The sequence below is a fragment of the Glossina fuscipes genome, unplaced genomic scaffold, assembly GCF_014805625.2.
Source record: "Glossina fuscipes isolate IAEA_lab_2018 unplaced genomic scaffold, Yale_Gfus_2 26, whole genome shotgun sequence".
Classification (NCBI taxonomy): Eukaryota; Metazoa; Arthropoda; class Insecta; order Diptera; family Glossinidae; genus Glossina; species Glossina fuscipes.
Genome location: NW_023998421.1, coordinates 3637059 through 3654327, shown reverse-complemented (window position 1 = coordinate 3654327; position 17269 = coordinate 3637059). Strand labels below are relative to the sequence as shown.

Below are 17269 nucleotides of genomic sequence, written 5' to 3'. Positions count from 1 at the left end.
ATTAATTTATAAAGTCTGACTAGAGTTCATGCAGACAAGAAACCCGTCCTTACTTGTGCTCAGACTAAGATTCTGAATTGATTTAAAGTATCTGTCCGATCAGTTTCTGAGAAAAATATGCAAAATTGGGCACTCATATTGTTGTACATACCTTTTAAAACCAAGTTTAGAAAGGAATAGAACTCTCATATTCATTAAAGGTAAAAACAGTTAAAATCGATGGTTCCGGCTCAAATCATCTCATCCGCAAGGAGCAAATGTTGTGGAAAATGAGCACCTAACACTCGTCCTAAAGCGAATATAGCTTCTTAGTTTTCTATTTTTCTATTTTGTTTTTGTTTTTTCTAACATGACAGGCCAACCGATTGAAGTGATTGGTTCACGCTCGGACGAAGAAAATTTCAATTCTAATAGCGAATATTATAAGGCGGAATCAATAAGCGCGTATCCTGGCGCTAATAACGTGCAAATACCTGGAATACCCGTACCGGCAGTACCCTCAGGCGGATACACTTCGCTGGCAAGAGCGGCTCAGCAATACAATGATGTATTACCGCCTCCGCCAACTCCACCAATTTTTGGCTTAAACAATCCTCTTACTAACAGTAATATACATCATAATCTGAATACTGGTTATAGCGCTCTGACAACGGCTGGTAGTTACGAACCTAACACTGGCCTAACTGGCAATTATGGTACAAATTCTTATAATAACAGCGACGGTGGGGGCTCAGCGACAACTATGCGGCCGCTTATGCCTCCGCCCCCTATACCAACTTCGGTAGACTCTTTAGATACCTCTAGCTCGGGGGGCGGTGCGGGTGATTTTAATTCTACTTGGGATATGAATATGAGTTGGACGAATCCTTTAGATTCTTCAACTGCTTCTACCTCTTCTTATGGTCAAACCCCGATAGATACACCAGTTTCACCGCCGCATTTTGACAGAGAACCGCTAAACAGTGCTGCGGCTCCTTTAGAATATTCCGAACATAATAGCTCACTGGGAGCAACACAAGATGTTGATCATCGTCAGCTGCATTTACCACCATTTGGAAAATTGGGGCTTAGCAAAGGTTTCTATAGTTTTATTTTGAGATTAATATATATGAAATAATTTGATTTTAAAAATCAGAGAAATCCCGTCAATTGGATATTGATCATAGGAATTTAATATCATTAACCGGTTCACCGGGAGCAAATGATCTTGATAAAAAGTCTTGGTTATCAGCGTCGGCAGATGAGGTAAATTTTTCAAAAAATAAATTAATTATAATATAGTTTAAAATAAAATATTTTTTTTGTAGTTTAAATCCTTGTCATCAAGTGACGTAGATTATCGTAGAATCGGTCAAAATATTAAAACTATTGAGACCACAGCGTTGCCTTCAATTACCACGACTACAAGTGCTACTACGACTAGTGATGTTTCTGAGGAAAATAAAGCTTTTTCCGGCAAAGTGAACGTTAGTTAATAATATTATTTTGATTCCAATATATATTTGCATTAATCATTTTAAAAATTATTTTTACAGGAGACTTCCATCGCTTCACCACAAAAAGATAATAAAAGTAAGTTGTTTACTAAATTAATGACAATCAATGAAATAATTCAATCTGATAAATTTTATAGGCCCTTCTGCGGATTCTCAGAAAGATGATAAAATAGCTAGTGGAGGTACGAGTTATGATCCTACAGATATGGTTGTTGATATGGACATGTCTGATGATGATCTTGAAGATATATTTAGAGGTTTGCTTATATTAGTTTTTTATTTTCTTTCCGATTTATTTATTAAAAAAATTTATTTTCTGAATTATTGCGGAGCAAATGTAATTTTTGTTTGTTTGCTGCATCTAATTATAATTTTTTGAAATTTTTTTTGTTCGTTACATTCAACTAGATCAAGTATATTCCTAAGTTAATATAAAACATTCTTTGCAGTGCACTTTTAAAAGTTATTCATTGAAATGAAATGTACAATTACATCTATTTTGTCTCTCAGAGGTAAATGATCAAGAAAATGAGCAAACAGAGAGCCAGGAGAGTAAAACTACAATCGAAGATGCAACAAATAAAGAGTCAACGGAATCAGCAGAACAAGTGAGGCCACTCGTGAATCCACCACTTCTAGAAACACCGACTGAATATGGACCGCCAGGTGTGTGGGAAGCAAATATGCCTGGTGTACCTGGTGTAGACAATTTCGCTAATAGTAATAATGGAGGAGATTGGAATCAACCAACGCCATGGAATAACAGCATAGGACGCGGAGGCGGTCTCATTCCGCCCCCACCTCGGCCGCCTTTTCCTCATATGCAATTCCCCTATCCAAACGGCAACGATAATGCGAATCCGTTCGCAGGTGGTCCCATGGCCAGAGGAAGACGTGGTGGCGGCATTCGAATTTGGACTCACAATCAGTATCGCCCTTTCCCTCGACCTTCGCGGGGCAGTGCCATCGGCGCGCCGTATTTCAGTAGGGGTGCTCCGCGCGGAACCAAATTCAGAGGAAATTTTCGAGGCAAAAACACTTGGATATAATTGTTTAAATATGTATGCAAAGAGGGCATTGCAACGCCGTTTTAATTTTTAATTCAATATCACACAACATTTTATAGCCTTAGCAGCAGATGATAATATAAATTGTGTTAATTTATTTCAATTTTATTAGAAATTTTTCAGCTTATCAAGAACACAAAAAGATATACAATGGAAAAGTTAAAAAGAAAAAACCGTTTTCAACTATTACTAATTCTATGAGAAGCTTTTAAATTTTAATGATTTTTTTAAAAATTGAAATGTATTAACGTTTTTTGGTTAAAAGTCAATTCTTTACTATTTTTTCTCTCCGCGTATCATACGTTCACTTATAAAGGAAACGATCTTGATATGCGATTTTAAAGAGAAACAAATTAATTACAGTAGATTCTCCAGCCGACGCTGTTGCTCTTTTGCGATCAGTATTCTTTTAAGCTTTGTGCTTACAAGGAATACTCAAAAAAAAGTAAGGGCATGTAATACAATGCAAGAAATGAAGATCGGCTGGAAAATCTATAAGCATTCATTCTCCTTTTATTTAAAAAATATTGAAGTCTTGTATAAAAACTCTCGAAGTCATTTATTTTCTTTCATCTCAGTTTGAATTTAACAATTAGTTTTAGATAATTCTCTTGCATATAAGTAATGTTCAATCTATAATGAATATATAATTTCGTAAAAACAAAAAAAAAAAAAAAACAAAAAAAAAGCTTAAGTTTCGGAAAGAAAACAAGAATAGAAATGCTGCTACGTAGACTTTTTGCTTCATGAATATTATTGTATCAATCAATAAAAGGTTTTAAAAACATATACATATATACATACTTATAAAACATATATTAACCATTTTAATCTTTTTGCATTTATTTGAGTTGTTGACGTTGTAGTTAAGTTCAAGTTATTCCTGCGCACTCACTTGCCCATACGAAGGCGTAAAATCTTAAAGCACTAGCACATCTAATGCTATCGGCTTTATTGAAAACTCTACCGCTCGTGAGATTTAAACCCGCGATCACAGAGTTATTAGTTGAGACACTATAAAGTCGTTTTAATTTTGACTTTGCAAGACACTTTTCTTTGCGTCAAGAAATATTTTGTTAAACAAACCGGTTTCTTCCGAAGAATCAAAAAACAGGAAAGGGAACCTACGTCAACCTCTATAAATACATTTCGAATGTCCATCAGGTACTCAATTTTACATTGTATTTAAAAAATCATAAATTGGACATTGGACATCCGGAATTCCAAGCTAAACTTACAAACTAATAATTAAAATTTTGTGGCTTCAAACTCTTAAATTGTAAGAAATTTTAAATATAAGAACTTTTCTGCTTGTTTTCTGCATTTGAAAATTCCTGGCTTTCTATTTTATATGTGTCTGAACTGCAGACAATAATTTGCGCTTTTCTGTATGCCAGCTCTAAAGTCTAGCTTGAAACAAACGAGTTAATGCAAAATATATGAAGTATGGTATATTTGATCAAAAGGTAGCGACTTTCATCATTCTGATTGCAATATCCAAATGTATGCTAGCCGGGGCATCGATGTCTTAACAAATATTATAAGTTGTAATATTGATGGATGGATATGGTCGCGTCCGATGGTTTATGTTGAAATTCGACATAATCACTGCAACTATGATAGAAAGTGATGCTACTTAGATTCTTAGCTGAATGACGATGACATCGATGCAGTTTTCCAACATAATTTGTGTATCTATCAAAAACATTTATATACTCAGTTGCAAGAGTAAGAGTACCCGTATTTCGTGTTATGATTTAAAATATTATTAGCAAAGTTGGAGCATCCTAATATTATGAAAATTGACTCTGATAAATACAACGCTCCTACGTGTTTATAGTGTGCCTTTAAACCGAATATATCCGTGGCATAATACAGTCCGATTCTGTCTACCTGCATAGTACATGATGTCCGATTTTTACTATGCTTTTCGATTAGTTGATAATATTATTGTCTGCCTTATTTGCAGGGTGGGGCGAATTCCGCTCTTCTATTTGCGGTAGGTTGTAGGATGTGTATATTTGTGTGTTACGATCAGAATGACTAGAGCAGTTTTGCCATTTGTAATATCAACAAACGCATCTTAAATTCTAAACCAATAATAATAAGCTTAATCACCTTTCAATAACAACAAATTTCGTTGTTCATATATTTGTCGAAAAGTGAAATACGTTAGTCATATTCATATCGCCATTTAATTTATTGCGATCTAGCTATTGCTATCGGCAAAATCTGATTATGATCAAGTAAATTGGTCTACCGTGCAATTCCTTTCGAAGCAATCATTAAATTTTTCACTCAATACTGAACAATATAGATCCGTATCTATCCATATTTTTCACATTGATCGTGAAAGACGAGAATGTTGCACAAATACTAATACACGTTCTTACATATTTGGCCACCAAGGTTGAGGTGCGTAAAAAAGATAAAACCTAACTCAGCTATACTTAGATCAGTTCCACAGATCATGCGATCAAACCCGCTCAGCAATCTAACTAACATCTAACCTTAATACCGCTTCAGGATGACAAAGGCGTCAACTAACTCATTGAGCTTTCTTATTTTTATCTTGGGCAGGTTGATATTAGTCTATATGATGAATGATCAGCATTCCAATTTAAAATAGAATAAATTTATTGTTCAAGATGCAGATGCAAGTCAAGGCAAAAGTATCTCGAACAAGTAGAAAACAGTTTTCTTAAAGGCTAGTTATCAGAGAAAAGATTTTTTTTAATTGTAAATTTTTTTTCGGCTACTCGAAGTAGGCCAGGTACACTAATGGATCGTGTATAGGGCAACCGTGTCAGATTTTTCTTTTTCTCCCGAGCAGATATCTATCGATCATCTTTTCAATGTGTTAAAAACGCAATAGAAAAACTCATGTATTATCAGTAGTAGGCGAGAAGGTAGACTAAATTTCAGTTTGTTAACATATTGACATATGATCTGAGCAATTACGGGGTTTGTCTTCAATTCCACAAAAATATATCGTCAGTTAGCGATATATATAGCTTGAGAGTCGGTTTGATTCTGGCATCTCGATGTCAAAGGTATTTCTTGGCTACTGCGGTATTTTTCTGATTATAAGAATCTTTTTTTAAACTTAATGAAGAAATAAAAATACCCTACTAATCGAGTGAGTTATTTGTATTCGATTAGTTGTGATGTGCAACGTTTAATTTAAGATTTAGAAAACATTATTTTTTTTTTTCCGAAGTTTATCAACGAACTTTATATTTGAAAAGATCAAATCTCTAGTCATTACGTCGGTACAGTCTACGATAGCAGCTATTCGCTAAACGGTGCCAAAATAAATTGACGTAAATTAATTTTCTTTTCTTTTTTTTTTTTTGATTGTTGTAATTGTTAATACTTTCTGTATTACAAATAATTATAAAATTAGATATTAATTTAAATTAAATTATTTCTTATGTTATTTGCTTCTTATTTAATATTATAATTATTTATTGTATTATGAATTAATTATAGGTTAAAATTAAAGTTTGTCTTAATGTGTTCGAAATATAAATTTTCTTTTTATAAAAGATATAAAAAAAAAAAAAAAAAATAAGAGAATATAGGATAAAGTTTTTTAGACGATTTAGTAGAATAAATGTAAATATGTATATATTGAATATATATAAATTAAATGTATATTTACACACTACATCACTTGTATGGATATATGCAATGCCCCGAAGGACTTTGAGTAGATCCATTTATTTATTTGTTAATACATTCAGAATCCCTTTTTGCAACAATCTAAGATTGTCTGTCCGTCTGCCTATTTGCCTTGCTTTTGACGAAATTTAATACACCGACCATTGCTTTGGTTCACGGACGAATGCTATTGGCTATGGTTCGGATCGGACCACTTTTTCGACCACTTGCCATATATTATGACTTGTTTGTGTTGAGTGGTGTAGGGTATTTGACGGTCGGCCCTGGCCCACTAGTTTTTTTTTTTTTTATTTGTTAATTGTGTATTATAGATAAAAGTGTTATGACATTTTAAATTTTACTTTAATAACAATCAAAATCATGTAATATATAAAATTTACATAGTAATTAAGTTGAAAAAAAAAGATCAAAATAAAATCCGACATTCTGTACTATAATCGTGTTAGTTTCACTCCTAATCGACTTATTTTTAATTGTTACGCATACACAAAAACATCTATACATTTATTTATTTTAATTTATTTTCCATTTACCAGCAAAAGCAATATTTCGTGTGTTTTGAGAAAACACCTACCACTTAATTTTATTTAAGAATCCTTATGCCTGTCAGACTAACTAGGAAGTCAGCAAAACAAACAAATACCGCTTAAGTGTGGTTATTTTTAAGATTGTTTGATATTGTTGGTGTGCGGTTGGTGGTTGGTTTGATTGCCTTTAAGTTATGATTAAAACACTGTAGTAAATCTTTCATTTCCTGTATTTGTATGTACCTTTCAGTTAAATAAGAACTCATTAATTTACTATTTTGTGCATAATTTATTTACATTAAAATAAATTTATTGGGTTGGCCATTAACGAACAGTAATTTATTAAAATTTTTTTGTTGCCGGCTTATCACATGTGCATCGAGCACTGAGAAGTGATAATACCTGCAGTACACTTATAACGCTTGCATAAATTGCATAAAGTGCATAAAATACATATATACTTAATAGGAACTGTACTGCCCCCTCCCACAATAACTTATGAAGTATACAAATATGACTTTTTGGTAACCGCGATATGTTTCTTTTTTTTTTTTTTTTTTTGAATAATTCTCTCTTTCTTTTTTAATAGCTTGGATATACAGCAATAACAAGCAGCCTTAATATCGATACATGTCGCAACACAAAAATCCTTTTCGCTAGCAGAGAAAATGTCGAGTTTTGTGGCAAATCAAGAACATTCGATTTCCGTTTTGCCCAAAACGATTCAAAAGAAAGTCTCCCAACAGTAGATGAAAAATGCATTTATCTTGAGAATACCAGGCATAAAAATTTCTGGGTATATCCAGACATGCGATACACATCAACTGCGAAATTGAATCGCTTTGACAAAAGGATGATGAGTGTGTGTTTGACCGATTCGAAATGTCCGCTGATCGAGAAAGGAGCGAAAAAACAGAAATGGACAATGAAATGTCTTTGCGTGACATTACGTGTCCGTTCATCCAGACGGCAGAACTGGTTCACGATAGTTTGAAAATGGGGCACATAGTCGTGCCGAGTTTATCCGAGTACTACTTCTTTGCATTACCTACTAAGCCGCACGGATCGATGATTGGTTGTATGTAATGTATTAAGACGAAGATTAAATGCATATTATGTTGCTATAAAGTGTGCATTTAATTTATTATCTACAAATTCCATCTTTGCCCATCCAATATATAAAGGTTGGGTTATGTTTATATGTCTTTCGTAAACGTTTTTCACATTTTTTTACTCTCGATCGCAGATAAGGACGGAATCGTTCTTTGTTATTGCCATCTATAGTTTATATCCATAAAATTTGCAAATGTTTTTTTTCCTAACAGCAACGATACAATTTTTTCTATATAATTTGTTTTAAAAGCCGTAAAAACTTTTTCTGCCACTTTCGTTATATATTTTTTTTTTTTAATATGAACCAATCATGCAGGGCATGATCCTTAATCGCGACCACGGTAACTGAAACAGAGGTGAGGGAAGCAGCCTTCTTCCTGCCGGCCTAATCGGTAAGTGTTATGCTTTTACCGATAAAGTATTACGCACTACAGTTACAATCAAAGTGAACTCTACCGCACTTGAGAAGCTTTTAAGTTGATTGGTAGTCGCGATTCTTATCAACTGGACTACTTATGCATGTAAAAATATGCTTAATACAATGCTCATATAAGGCGTAACATAAGAAGTGGTTTAAAAAGTAGTCTGATCCGAACCATTTTCATTTCAGCGTTCGTCTTTGCGTCAAAACTTGTATTGTACAAAATTTCATCAAAATATCTTAACCCTTTGCACTCGAGAGCTCCTGAGCGGAGTCATTTAAAATTGGTCTTCAAACTCGAGGGCTCCGCTACGGAGACATTGGAAACAATTTGCAGTTCTTAACAGAAAAACAAAAACAAATCATAAAAACTAGTATTCGGGTATTTCACTGTTGGTGGCAAATGAAGGTCGCGGCTCGCGGATTGTAATACGAATTAAAAAAAAAATTGGAGTGCAAAGGGTTAATATTGTCTTCCTTGATCCGCCTGTTTGGTATGGTTTTCAAGCTGGTGGCATTGCCTTTAGAAATGAATATCTCGTTGTTGCATACGAATTTTTCATGACCTGAATGAAAAAATCAATTGATAACTTGATAAGATGAACGATGCCGACATCACTTGGGTTTTACCGAACAATGAGAATATCCGAAAGCAAAACGAAAAAAGAAATTTCTCTACTCTAAAATATTGGTTGGGCGTGACTAACCTTTTCATTTTTATAAGCGTGGAAATTTTTGACCGCCCATCTATTGCAGGTTATGAGCAATGAGCAAAAAACTTGGCAGAAAAAAGGCAGAGATAATCTCAGTTTACATTGCATTATGATAATGTCTTTTAACCAATTTGGGCCGTATTCGACATGAATACAAATTTGCTGGCGCTATTTCGATTTTGGCGAATGGAAGAATGTTTAGCAAAGACATTATGCAGGAGATCAGAGGGACGGATGGATAGCCGAGCAAATGTTAGATGGACAGGCGAAAAGGCGAACATGCTTAAATCGATTCAGATTTTGATGCTGGCCAAGAATAGAAGCACTTTATGGCCAAACCCAACATACACCCATCATTTGGTCCCGATTGCTTTTTCCCAACACTTTTGCGTTTATTTTAAAGGACATCATATCGCTCTTGCTGAAAAGCTATATATTTTACAAGTACAGAATATAAATCTACCATATTTGATTAAAAAAGTAAACGTGACTGTACTTTTTTTTTAAAGTAAATAAGAATACGTTGTGATAAGTACAATGAACGTCAACTTTTATTCGTCAATTCGTTGTTTCAATGTTCGTTTAGAATCCTATGGTAGTTTCTTTTAAATTAAATTTTTTCCTTATATTGATAAACATGGTTTTTGTTCTCATCTAAGCGGTGACTTGAATCATTAATTTTTTATTTTTAATTGGATTTTTCCCAATATCTAGATGACGTACGGACACGGTATGGTTTCACTTCGAAAACCATATTATTTATTAGAAAAAAGTAGCAAACAAAATATTCAAAAATTATTATCATTTTATGTACATTTATTTATTTTGCAAGTGTATAATTAATAATCTCTAGTTAATAACTTAAGTAAATCGCCGATATACGCTTGAGCCATTTGTAATGTTTCATATTTAGAGAGGCGACGATCATTACCCAACGACGGCACCACGTCCCGTAGCTTATCGAAAGCCTCGTTTAGACTATTCATGCGTCTGCGCTCACGAGCGTTTGCCGCTAGTCGACGTTTACGCAACACTTCTTGAGAGCAAGTTATCCCGCTATGTGTTGCTTTCTTTAAATTGACCTCTGATGCATTAACTGAACTATTTTGAGTCTTACTATAAGTATTCAAGCGATTTTGATATATCATTAATTGTTGATTACATAAACGATTTTGATTGATTTTTCGATTCTTTTCTAATGCATTCTTATTTAATGCTCTGTTTGTTTTCCCACATTTCCATGCCTGCATTATGTCACATGATTGTTGATTACTGTAAAATGTTTGTAATTCCACGGTCGCTGACGTTGTTGTTGTCAAAGAATTTCCCAAAATTAAACCATTATTTGCATTAAATTCCAAATTGTAAAAATTCGTATCGAAATCTTCTTCCGAAATACTATTACAATGTCCCGGTACACTTTTGTTACTATCCGTACTAAAACAACTATCCGCGATATTATTAAGATTTAAATTATTATCATAATAAAATTCTTCGACATAATCACTCGATAACATTATGTTAAATATTTTTATTGATATTATTATGATGTGCTTCAGCATTAAAGGATTTCACGCGACTGCACTTCTCTCAGCATCCTTTGGTGTCTTTTATAATTGATACGAACTTGTTTGCAACTTCATCATGATTGGTTTAAATCGTATTTATTTTCAAGTCAATTTACCTGCCACAGGTCAATTCTGATTCGTTCGTTTATCTCTTCTTCAATTCGTTCGTACTCCCTTCCACTCATTTATTGATATTGCAATTTTGGTTTGCCGTCATTCGTGTTTTGCGAGGATCTTTTTCTTTGTTTGCTAATATATCGCATGCATGTGTATAGTACATTGTCATAACAAGTAGTATTGTTATTAAATTAGCTTGCGGTCAAAACGTTTATTTATTTGTTTTTGTTTTTGTTTTTTTTGTTTTTATTGTAAAATAACCTATTGTTACAATATTTTGTAAGACATAGTGTTATGTCTGAAGACGATTAAAAAAAAATTTACATTGGAATAATTTTTTATATCCTACCATCGAAACATGAGAATATATTAGATTTTTCATAGTCGTTGTAACCTCCAGAACGAGTAAACGCCAAGGAAGGAGTAAAGTATTTACAATTGTTTATCATCAACGAACCTACAATTTTAATATGTCCGTCGCTCCGTTACTTGATAAAATCTAAATTCAAATTCTTTTTTAGAAAATTCCAACTTTCCGTCCATCTATCTAATACTTAATGAAGTCCAACGTTAAACTGCCTTTAGAAAATTTTACTTTTAAAATACAAGTCTGATCGCCTACTAAAATTCATAGTAAATACTAGATCTGATATAAGACAAAAAGCGAAAGTGATTATCTAGAAAGTATACAGTTACAGTTACAGTTTGAACATAGGAAAGGCAAACAAAATTCGTCGTTTGACTTAAAAAAATTATAATTGTGATAATTTAATGCTCCAACATTTGCTGTAGCAATATCAAGGTCATAAGGGAATAATAGAAACCATTGCATCGCCACATAACGTATTATTTTATATATTTTTGTGCTTCGTTTCACTTTTGAAAGGAAAGTATTCTTTAAAAGTAGGTTTCACAGACTATTCATATAATTGACGATTTTCTTGTAAAGCAAACCGCACACACTTCAAAAAAAACTTCACAAACTAAATAATCCTTATACGATGGATAAAGGGTGTGATCAAATTTTGAAAATGATCATTTCCTTTGAGTATGAAATCGTAGCTTAGAAATAGATACAAAAATAAATAACGACAACTGTTCACTGTGCACTTTGCCGGAATTCTTGAATACTCGCCAACTTACTTGAAATGACGGCTCTGCTTGTATTAGAATTTGGGAAAGTTAATTCACCTACGTCGTGGATTATTGATTAATCCTTTGCACTCGAGGTCTCTTCAAACTCGAGAGCTCCGCTACGGAGACTTTGTACATAAGTTTGCAGTTCTTAACATAAAAGCAAAAACAAATCGTAAAAACTAGTATTCAGGTGTTTCGCTGTTGGTGACAAATGACGGTCGCAGTTCGTATGAATGAAAACTTCGAATGCAAAGAGTTAATATATATTAAAATACGCAGGTTTTTATTATTGAAACTTCTGTCAATATTTCAATATATATATATGTATATTTAAATGAACTACGGCCACATTTAAACTTGGTTCGTAAACCGCAAACCATATATGCTCCAAATTTTGACTTTCTCTTCGAATATAAAATCTTATCAACTCCCACAAGCAACCATGGAGGAATGATGTTATGTAAATCAGCTCAGAATCCCACGTTGATCAAATGAGTAGCAAGTGTAGTCTCAGAGATCTTTGATATACATTTCCAACGATTAGAAAAGTAGTGGGGAAACCGTTCTCATATGGCAAATATAAAAGAATATCTCATAAGTAATGCGAATCCTTGATTTATCCACGTCTGCTTATCCACCCGATTGCCTATTATTGATATCCATATATACATAAACTACATCCTCTATGTATATAACAACATTATGAAATGGATCGTTTTGAGAGTGTCACAATGGCCACTTGTGATATATGTATATATATATATATATATATATATATATATATGTATATACATTGCAACCGATTTATTTCTTAATTCATAATATCTGTCATTGTTGACCAAAGTCAGATGGAACTAAGAGCGCATTTTTCAAAGCATTCGTCATATATTCAATAAACAATGTTATGTGATGGGGTCACAAATGAATCATAGGTTATTTATGGTCCCCTTAGATTGAACTTGCTTGAACTGACCTGCCTCACTGTAAACCGTTAAAACGAAAACCGCCCATACGGGATCATCACCATAAGCCTCTGAACGTGTTTGATGAGCGTCGGCAGCAAAATTTCTTCAAATTAAACGACCTAAGCAATGAAGATCGGAAATACAATTTTGAGCGCTCCATGTTGGGCGTTGCCGTACGCTGAATAACTCAACAATATTAAGTGCAGAAAGTTCAAAATCATCGAATTTATTCGTTATGTAGTTTGGCATTCAATTTCAATTTCTCTATAATTTTTTAACTGTGGACGTCGCTTCTCACGTCGCTTAATGCAGGCACCTATTATTATATAATATTATTAATGTATTTTACGCAGCTACTTTATATCATAGTTACCATAAGTAGCGAATGTCCAGTATTTGAGTATTCGTCCCAAAATAGTGCATAAATTTCTTAACATTATTGAATTGTTAATTACATGCACAAAACCTTAACTCGATAAATAGGTTTATGGGTCATTGCAATTATTAGATTTCTTCGGTTGCTGGTAAATATATTGTTGCAGTTCTCTCAAGTATTTAAAACCACATGGAGCCACAACAAAATTGCTTACTATATAAGAAATTTATAATACAATCGACCGCAGTCATGCAAACTTGAAAAAGGGAAAAATGCTTTCTTCTTATAAAATAATTTCAATAATTGCTTTACAAGCAAAATATCGACAATAATCTTTATCAACTTATAGTAAGTAAATCATTCAGTATTAAAATTTCGATTCAACATTGTTTGCTTCTTTTTTTTTTTTTTTTTTTTTTTTACCTTTATTGAACCCAATATAAAATGTAATTTCGAACATTCTTGGTAACGAAATTGGTAACAAAAGCATTATCGTATCATTGTCCTAAGGGTATTTTTCACAATGTCCGGTTAGGTGTTGATCTTTGTTTGTTTTAAATAAACTATATCCTCTCTTTGTCCCATTAAGATAACATGTCAACACTCAACGTTTACACTCACTCAATAGATGGACATTATTGTTTCAATAGTCATAAATGTCAATTGAAAACACTAATGAAGATATTAGTTGAAGAGAAAACGAGCGTTTAATTGATATTTATGTGATGACCCGTTACGCTATGAGATATATTAGTGTTTTTTTTTGTTTTTTTTTTTCTTCTTTTCCCTTAAACATTTTTTTTTTGTTTGACTTCTTATCTAGTCTACCGTTACCATTTCACTTAAATGAATATCGAACAGTAAACATATTAGGAAGCATTTCATTTGCAACCTTTCACTGAGAGGTGTCAATAAAATATTTGAAACTTCAAAACCGTCGGTTAAAAGATTATTGCTTTTAGTGAATTTGATAATTGTAAGGAATTTAAGCAACGCGTGTGCCAAACTCACTTATTGATCTTCTATAACAGCATAAGGCTCTTTACATATATGTTTTCTTTTTGTTTTTTTCAATACGAATCTTATTTAATGGGCCAAGATAAGGCACTCCACGAATAATTTTGCTTCATCCTATTTATAAATAACCGAAACTTTTGTAGGCGGTTCAGGCAACTAAATTATGGTAGGTCCAGGGGTAACATTAAAATTCAAGGATTTTTAACTTTTCTTCAAGGTAACTGTGGAATTCAGAAAAGCTCTTCGCTATAGAAATGGCTAACCGACTTGTGCCGACTTGTGCACCTACTAAGCTTCTTTTTACTCTAATGTATACTCTTTCTTAGGTATAATGTAAGGTAGATTATGTATATATATATATAACATTTTTGATCCACAAGAGCAAAACAAAGGAAAGTACAAATACAAAATTACATATATAGTATAGTAGTATATTGTGTGTGTAATGTTTTTGAGGGGATTGGTCTTTAAATTTTATACCCTCGATGAAAGCATGAAGGTGTATTAATTTTGTTAAAACGTTTGCCAAGCCCAGAAGCAACACATCGCCATTAAACTTTGACCCGATTTAAGCATGTTCGCCTGTCCATCTGTTCGTCGGACCATCTGCGTAATATCGATGCTAAACAATTCTCCATTCGCAAAAGTAAGTTAAGTAATTGCCTACAAATTTGCAAAAATATTAGAACTTCTTGGAAGCAGCTTAGTACTGAAAATAGGCCAAGCCATCACCGCTGCTCTTTGGGCTTTTCCAGATGTATCCCGTTCACACTATATTATAGACTACAGTAATACAATTTTTTTTCCCAAGGACGAATCCTCTCGATCAGATCGGACCACTTTTTCGATCACTTCCTAATGTCATTATGTCATTATTTAAAGGAGGCAGGGTAATGTAGAATAATAATCGGTGAAATGCGGCCCACTATAGTGTTTTTACTTGTTTCTCTCAACATTTAATACAATCAAGGAAATTTATCCTTAGATTTACAAAGCAATTTAAATTCTGAAAATTACAAAGCAATTACGAGAACTCAGTATTGCACCACAAATGAAAACAACACAATACAACAAAAACGAATAATAGACATAGAAAGAAAGAAATACTGAAGAGTGTTAATATTGTTTCTCAGCAATTTAGCGGCTAAATAAAATTGCAAAACAGAAACCAAACCAAGGATTAATATCCGAATAAATAACTATTGTTTAGGAGGACAATAGCACTATCAAATAGAATTGAAGTGTAAAAAATCAAAAAGTCAAAATTTAAGTCAAACACTCCTTCAAATATATCCAAAATTCATTGGCTACACATAAATGCATCAAGCAAAACAGAAATTTATATTTTTCTCTAATACTAGTTAGACCTCAATAGGATTTTCACAAGCATCTGTGCGAACGTGTATTTAAGGTATGCCTCGCCACATTTTATGTAACCTGTAATTAACACATAAGCCTTCTTTTGTATTAAAAGAACGATCTCTTATTGTTTAAAAGTATTCTTTGCGGTCGCGTGGCATTACTTGACATTAAACCATCGATCAACAAAGATCACTATTTCAAAACCAGCAAAATTATATAGCTTTTCTTTTGTGCAATGTTGCTTTGTTGGAAAATTATCTATAAAATGTTGCAATCATTTATATGCTTTAGTTATGGTTGGCGTTCAAATGTCTGCAGAAAAATCTTTTCTTTTTTTTTTTTAAATATATAAAAAAAAAATTCCAGTGAATACTATCAGGTCATGTAAGTAGCGAATTTTTGTTTGCCAGAGCGGTGTATTCTTTGAAGTTTTCTCTTTAAAGATCGCACTCGCTCTTACCGATAGATTAAATCCGTCATATCTTCCTGACGCATGGAAAGAACAATAGGTGAACTTTGAGGATCCTTGATCGGTATAAAGAGCGCTTTTTTTTGGCGATCAAAACTATCGAAAGGTTTATAGGCCTAACGGTGGGACTGTGAAAAACATTAAAAATACCTCTAACCATTCGATTTGTGACTTTGCCTTGTCGAAGAATGCACCCACAGTTTGAATTCTAGCTTTATTTTCTTAGAGAAGGGTAATGACATCTTATTACGGGGAGTAAGTATTCAATGATTGCCTCCTTTCAGTAGTAAATGTTTTCATCTAGAGCGTTAATTACGATAATCATAAATGTGTCTTTTATTGTAATGCATTGCACTGCCAAAATGGTTTTAACGGAAAAATAACAGAACCTTATTGATCGAAATGACACATACTTGATTTAATGAAGCATGGTTTGAATATGCGTAAGAAAATGTCACACAGATTTTCCTGCACGTGGTAAGAAAATTGTGTCAACGCCACGAATTTTTTTCGTTGAAGCAATATTTTTCAAATCTTCTTCCCGAACCTACAATTGTGGTTACATTCTTACGCCCAAAACAAGTTCTATGTGATTGCTTGAACTTTTGCTTTATTAGAGGAATCACGGATTTCAATAACTAATCCTATAGAGACACTAAAATGGACCACAGAACGCGAAATGAATTTAATTTATTACGTTATTGAAACTATTAGACTCAATGTGTAAGTTGGCTTTTTTAACTAAATCCGATAGTCTATATTGTAAATGTACTACAATTCTTTTTTTTTTTTTTTAGTGTAAAAATTTATTTCATTTGTCTGTTTGTCTGTCGCTCTACTACAGTTATTTATTTCATTTCATTTAAACTTATTAGTTGATAATAACTAATTAATACTAAGTTCGACCACCAATTATTCGGAATAATGCATTTAATGTGATAGTGTGGCAATCAGAACTACCATCAGATAAATAGAATAATCGTTAAATACTTCACATAGTTCATACAAATGGAATATACGCAGTATTTGCAATCTTATAGATCCATTATCTATGGTCCATATATGGAATTTAGAAATAAATTTGTTAACATTCAGATAAATTAATCTTAACTAATCTTAATCTTAATCTTAATTAATTTTCATACCTTACATAAATGAAATATGCACAATATTTGTATTCTTATGGATATATATATATATATATATATATGTGTGTGTGTGTGTGTTACCAATCAGA

General features: G+C 32.9%; 2 protein-coding genes across 4 annotated transcripts in view; one reads left to right on the top strand and one right to left on the bottom strand.

Moving 5' to 3' along the window:
* The window catches only part of LOC119635334 (regulation of nuclear pre-mRNA domain-containing protein 2), a 7688-nt gene extending 1756 nt beyond the window's left edge, over nucleotides 1–5932 (top strand). For 2 of the 3 annotated variants that reach the window (XM_038030109.1, XM_038030110.1), the window contains 6 exons: nucleotides 357–1076; nucleotides 1136–1245; nucleotides 1308–1466; nucleotides 1536–1572; nucleotides 1634–1753; nucleotides 2007–5932. In XM_038030109.1, coding sequence (XP_037886037.1) covers nucleotides 357–1076; nucleotides 1136–1245; nucleotides 1308–1466; nucleotides 1536–1572; nucleotides 1634–1753; nucleotides 2007–2545 — 1685 coding nt within the window. In that variant the 3' untranslated portion in view covers nucleotides 2546–5932. Of the gene's footprint in view, nucleotides 1–356; nucleotides 1077–1135; nucleotides 1246–1307; nucleotides 1467–1535; nucleotides 1573–1633; nucleotides 1754–1945 lie in introns of all 3 variants that reach the window. The other variant, XM_038030111.1, reaches the window with a different exon arrangement.
* A 3928-nt stretch (nucleotides 5933–9860) lies between these two features.
* LOC119635425 (basic helix-loop-helix transcription factor amos) lies at nucleotides 9861–10538 on the bottom strand. The gene has a single exon (XM_038030232.1). It carries the CDS (start codon nucleotides 10536–10538, stop codon nucleotides 9861–9863), a length of 678 nt encoding a protein of 225 aa, XP_037886160.1.
* Nucleotides 10539–17269: the final 6731 nt, after the last annotated feature.

Coding starts and splice junctions, on each gene's coding strand:
- LOC119635425 (XM_038030232.1), bottom strand. CDS start 10,538: ATGTTATCGAGTGATTATGTCGAAGAATTTTATTATGATAATAATTTA.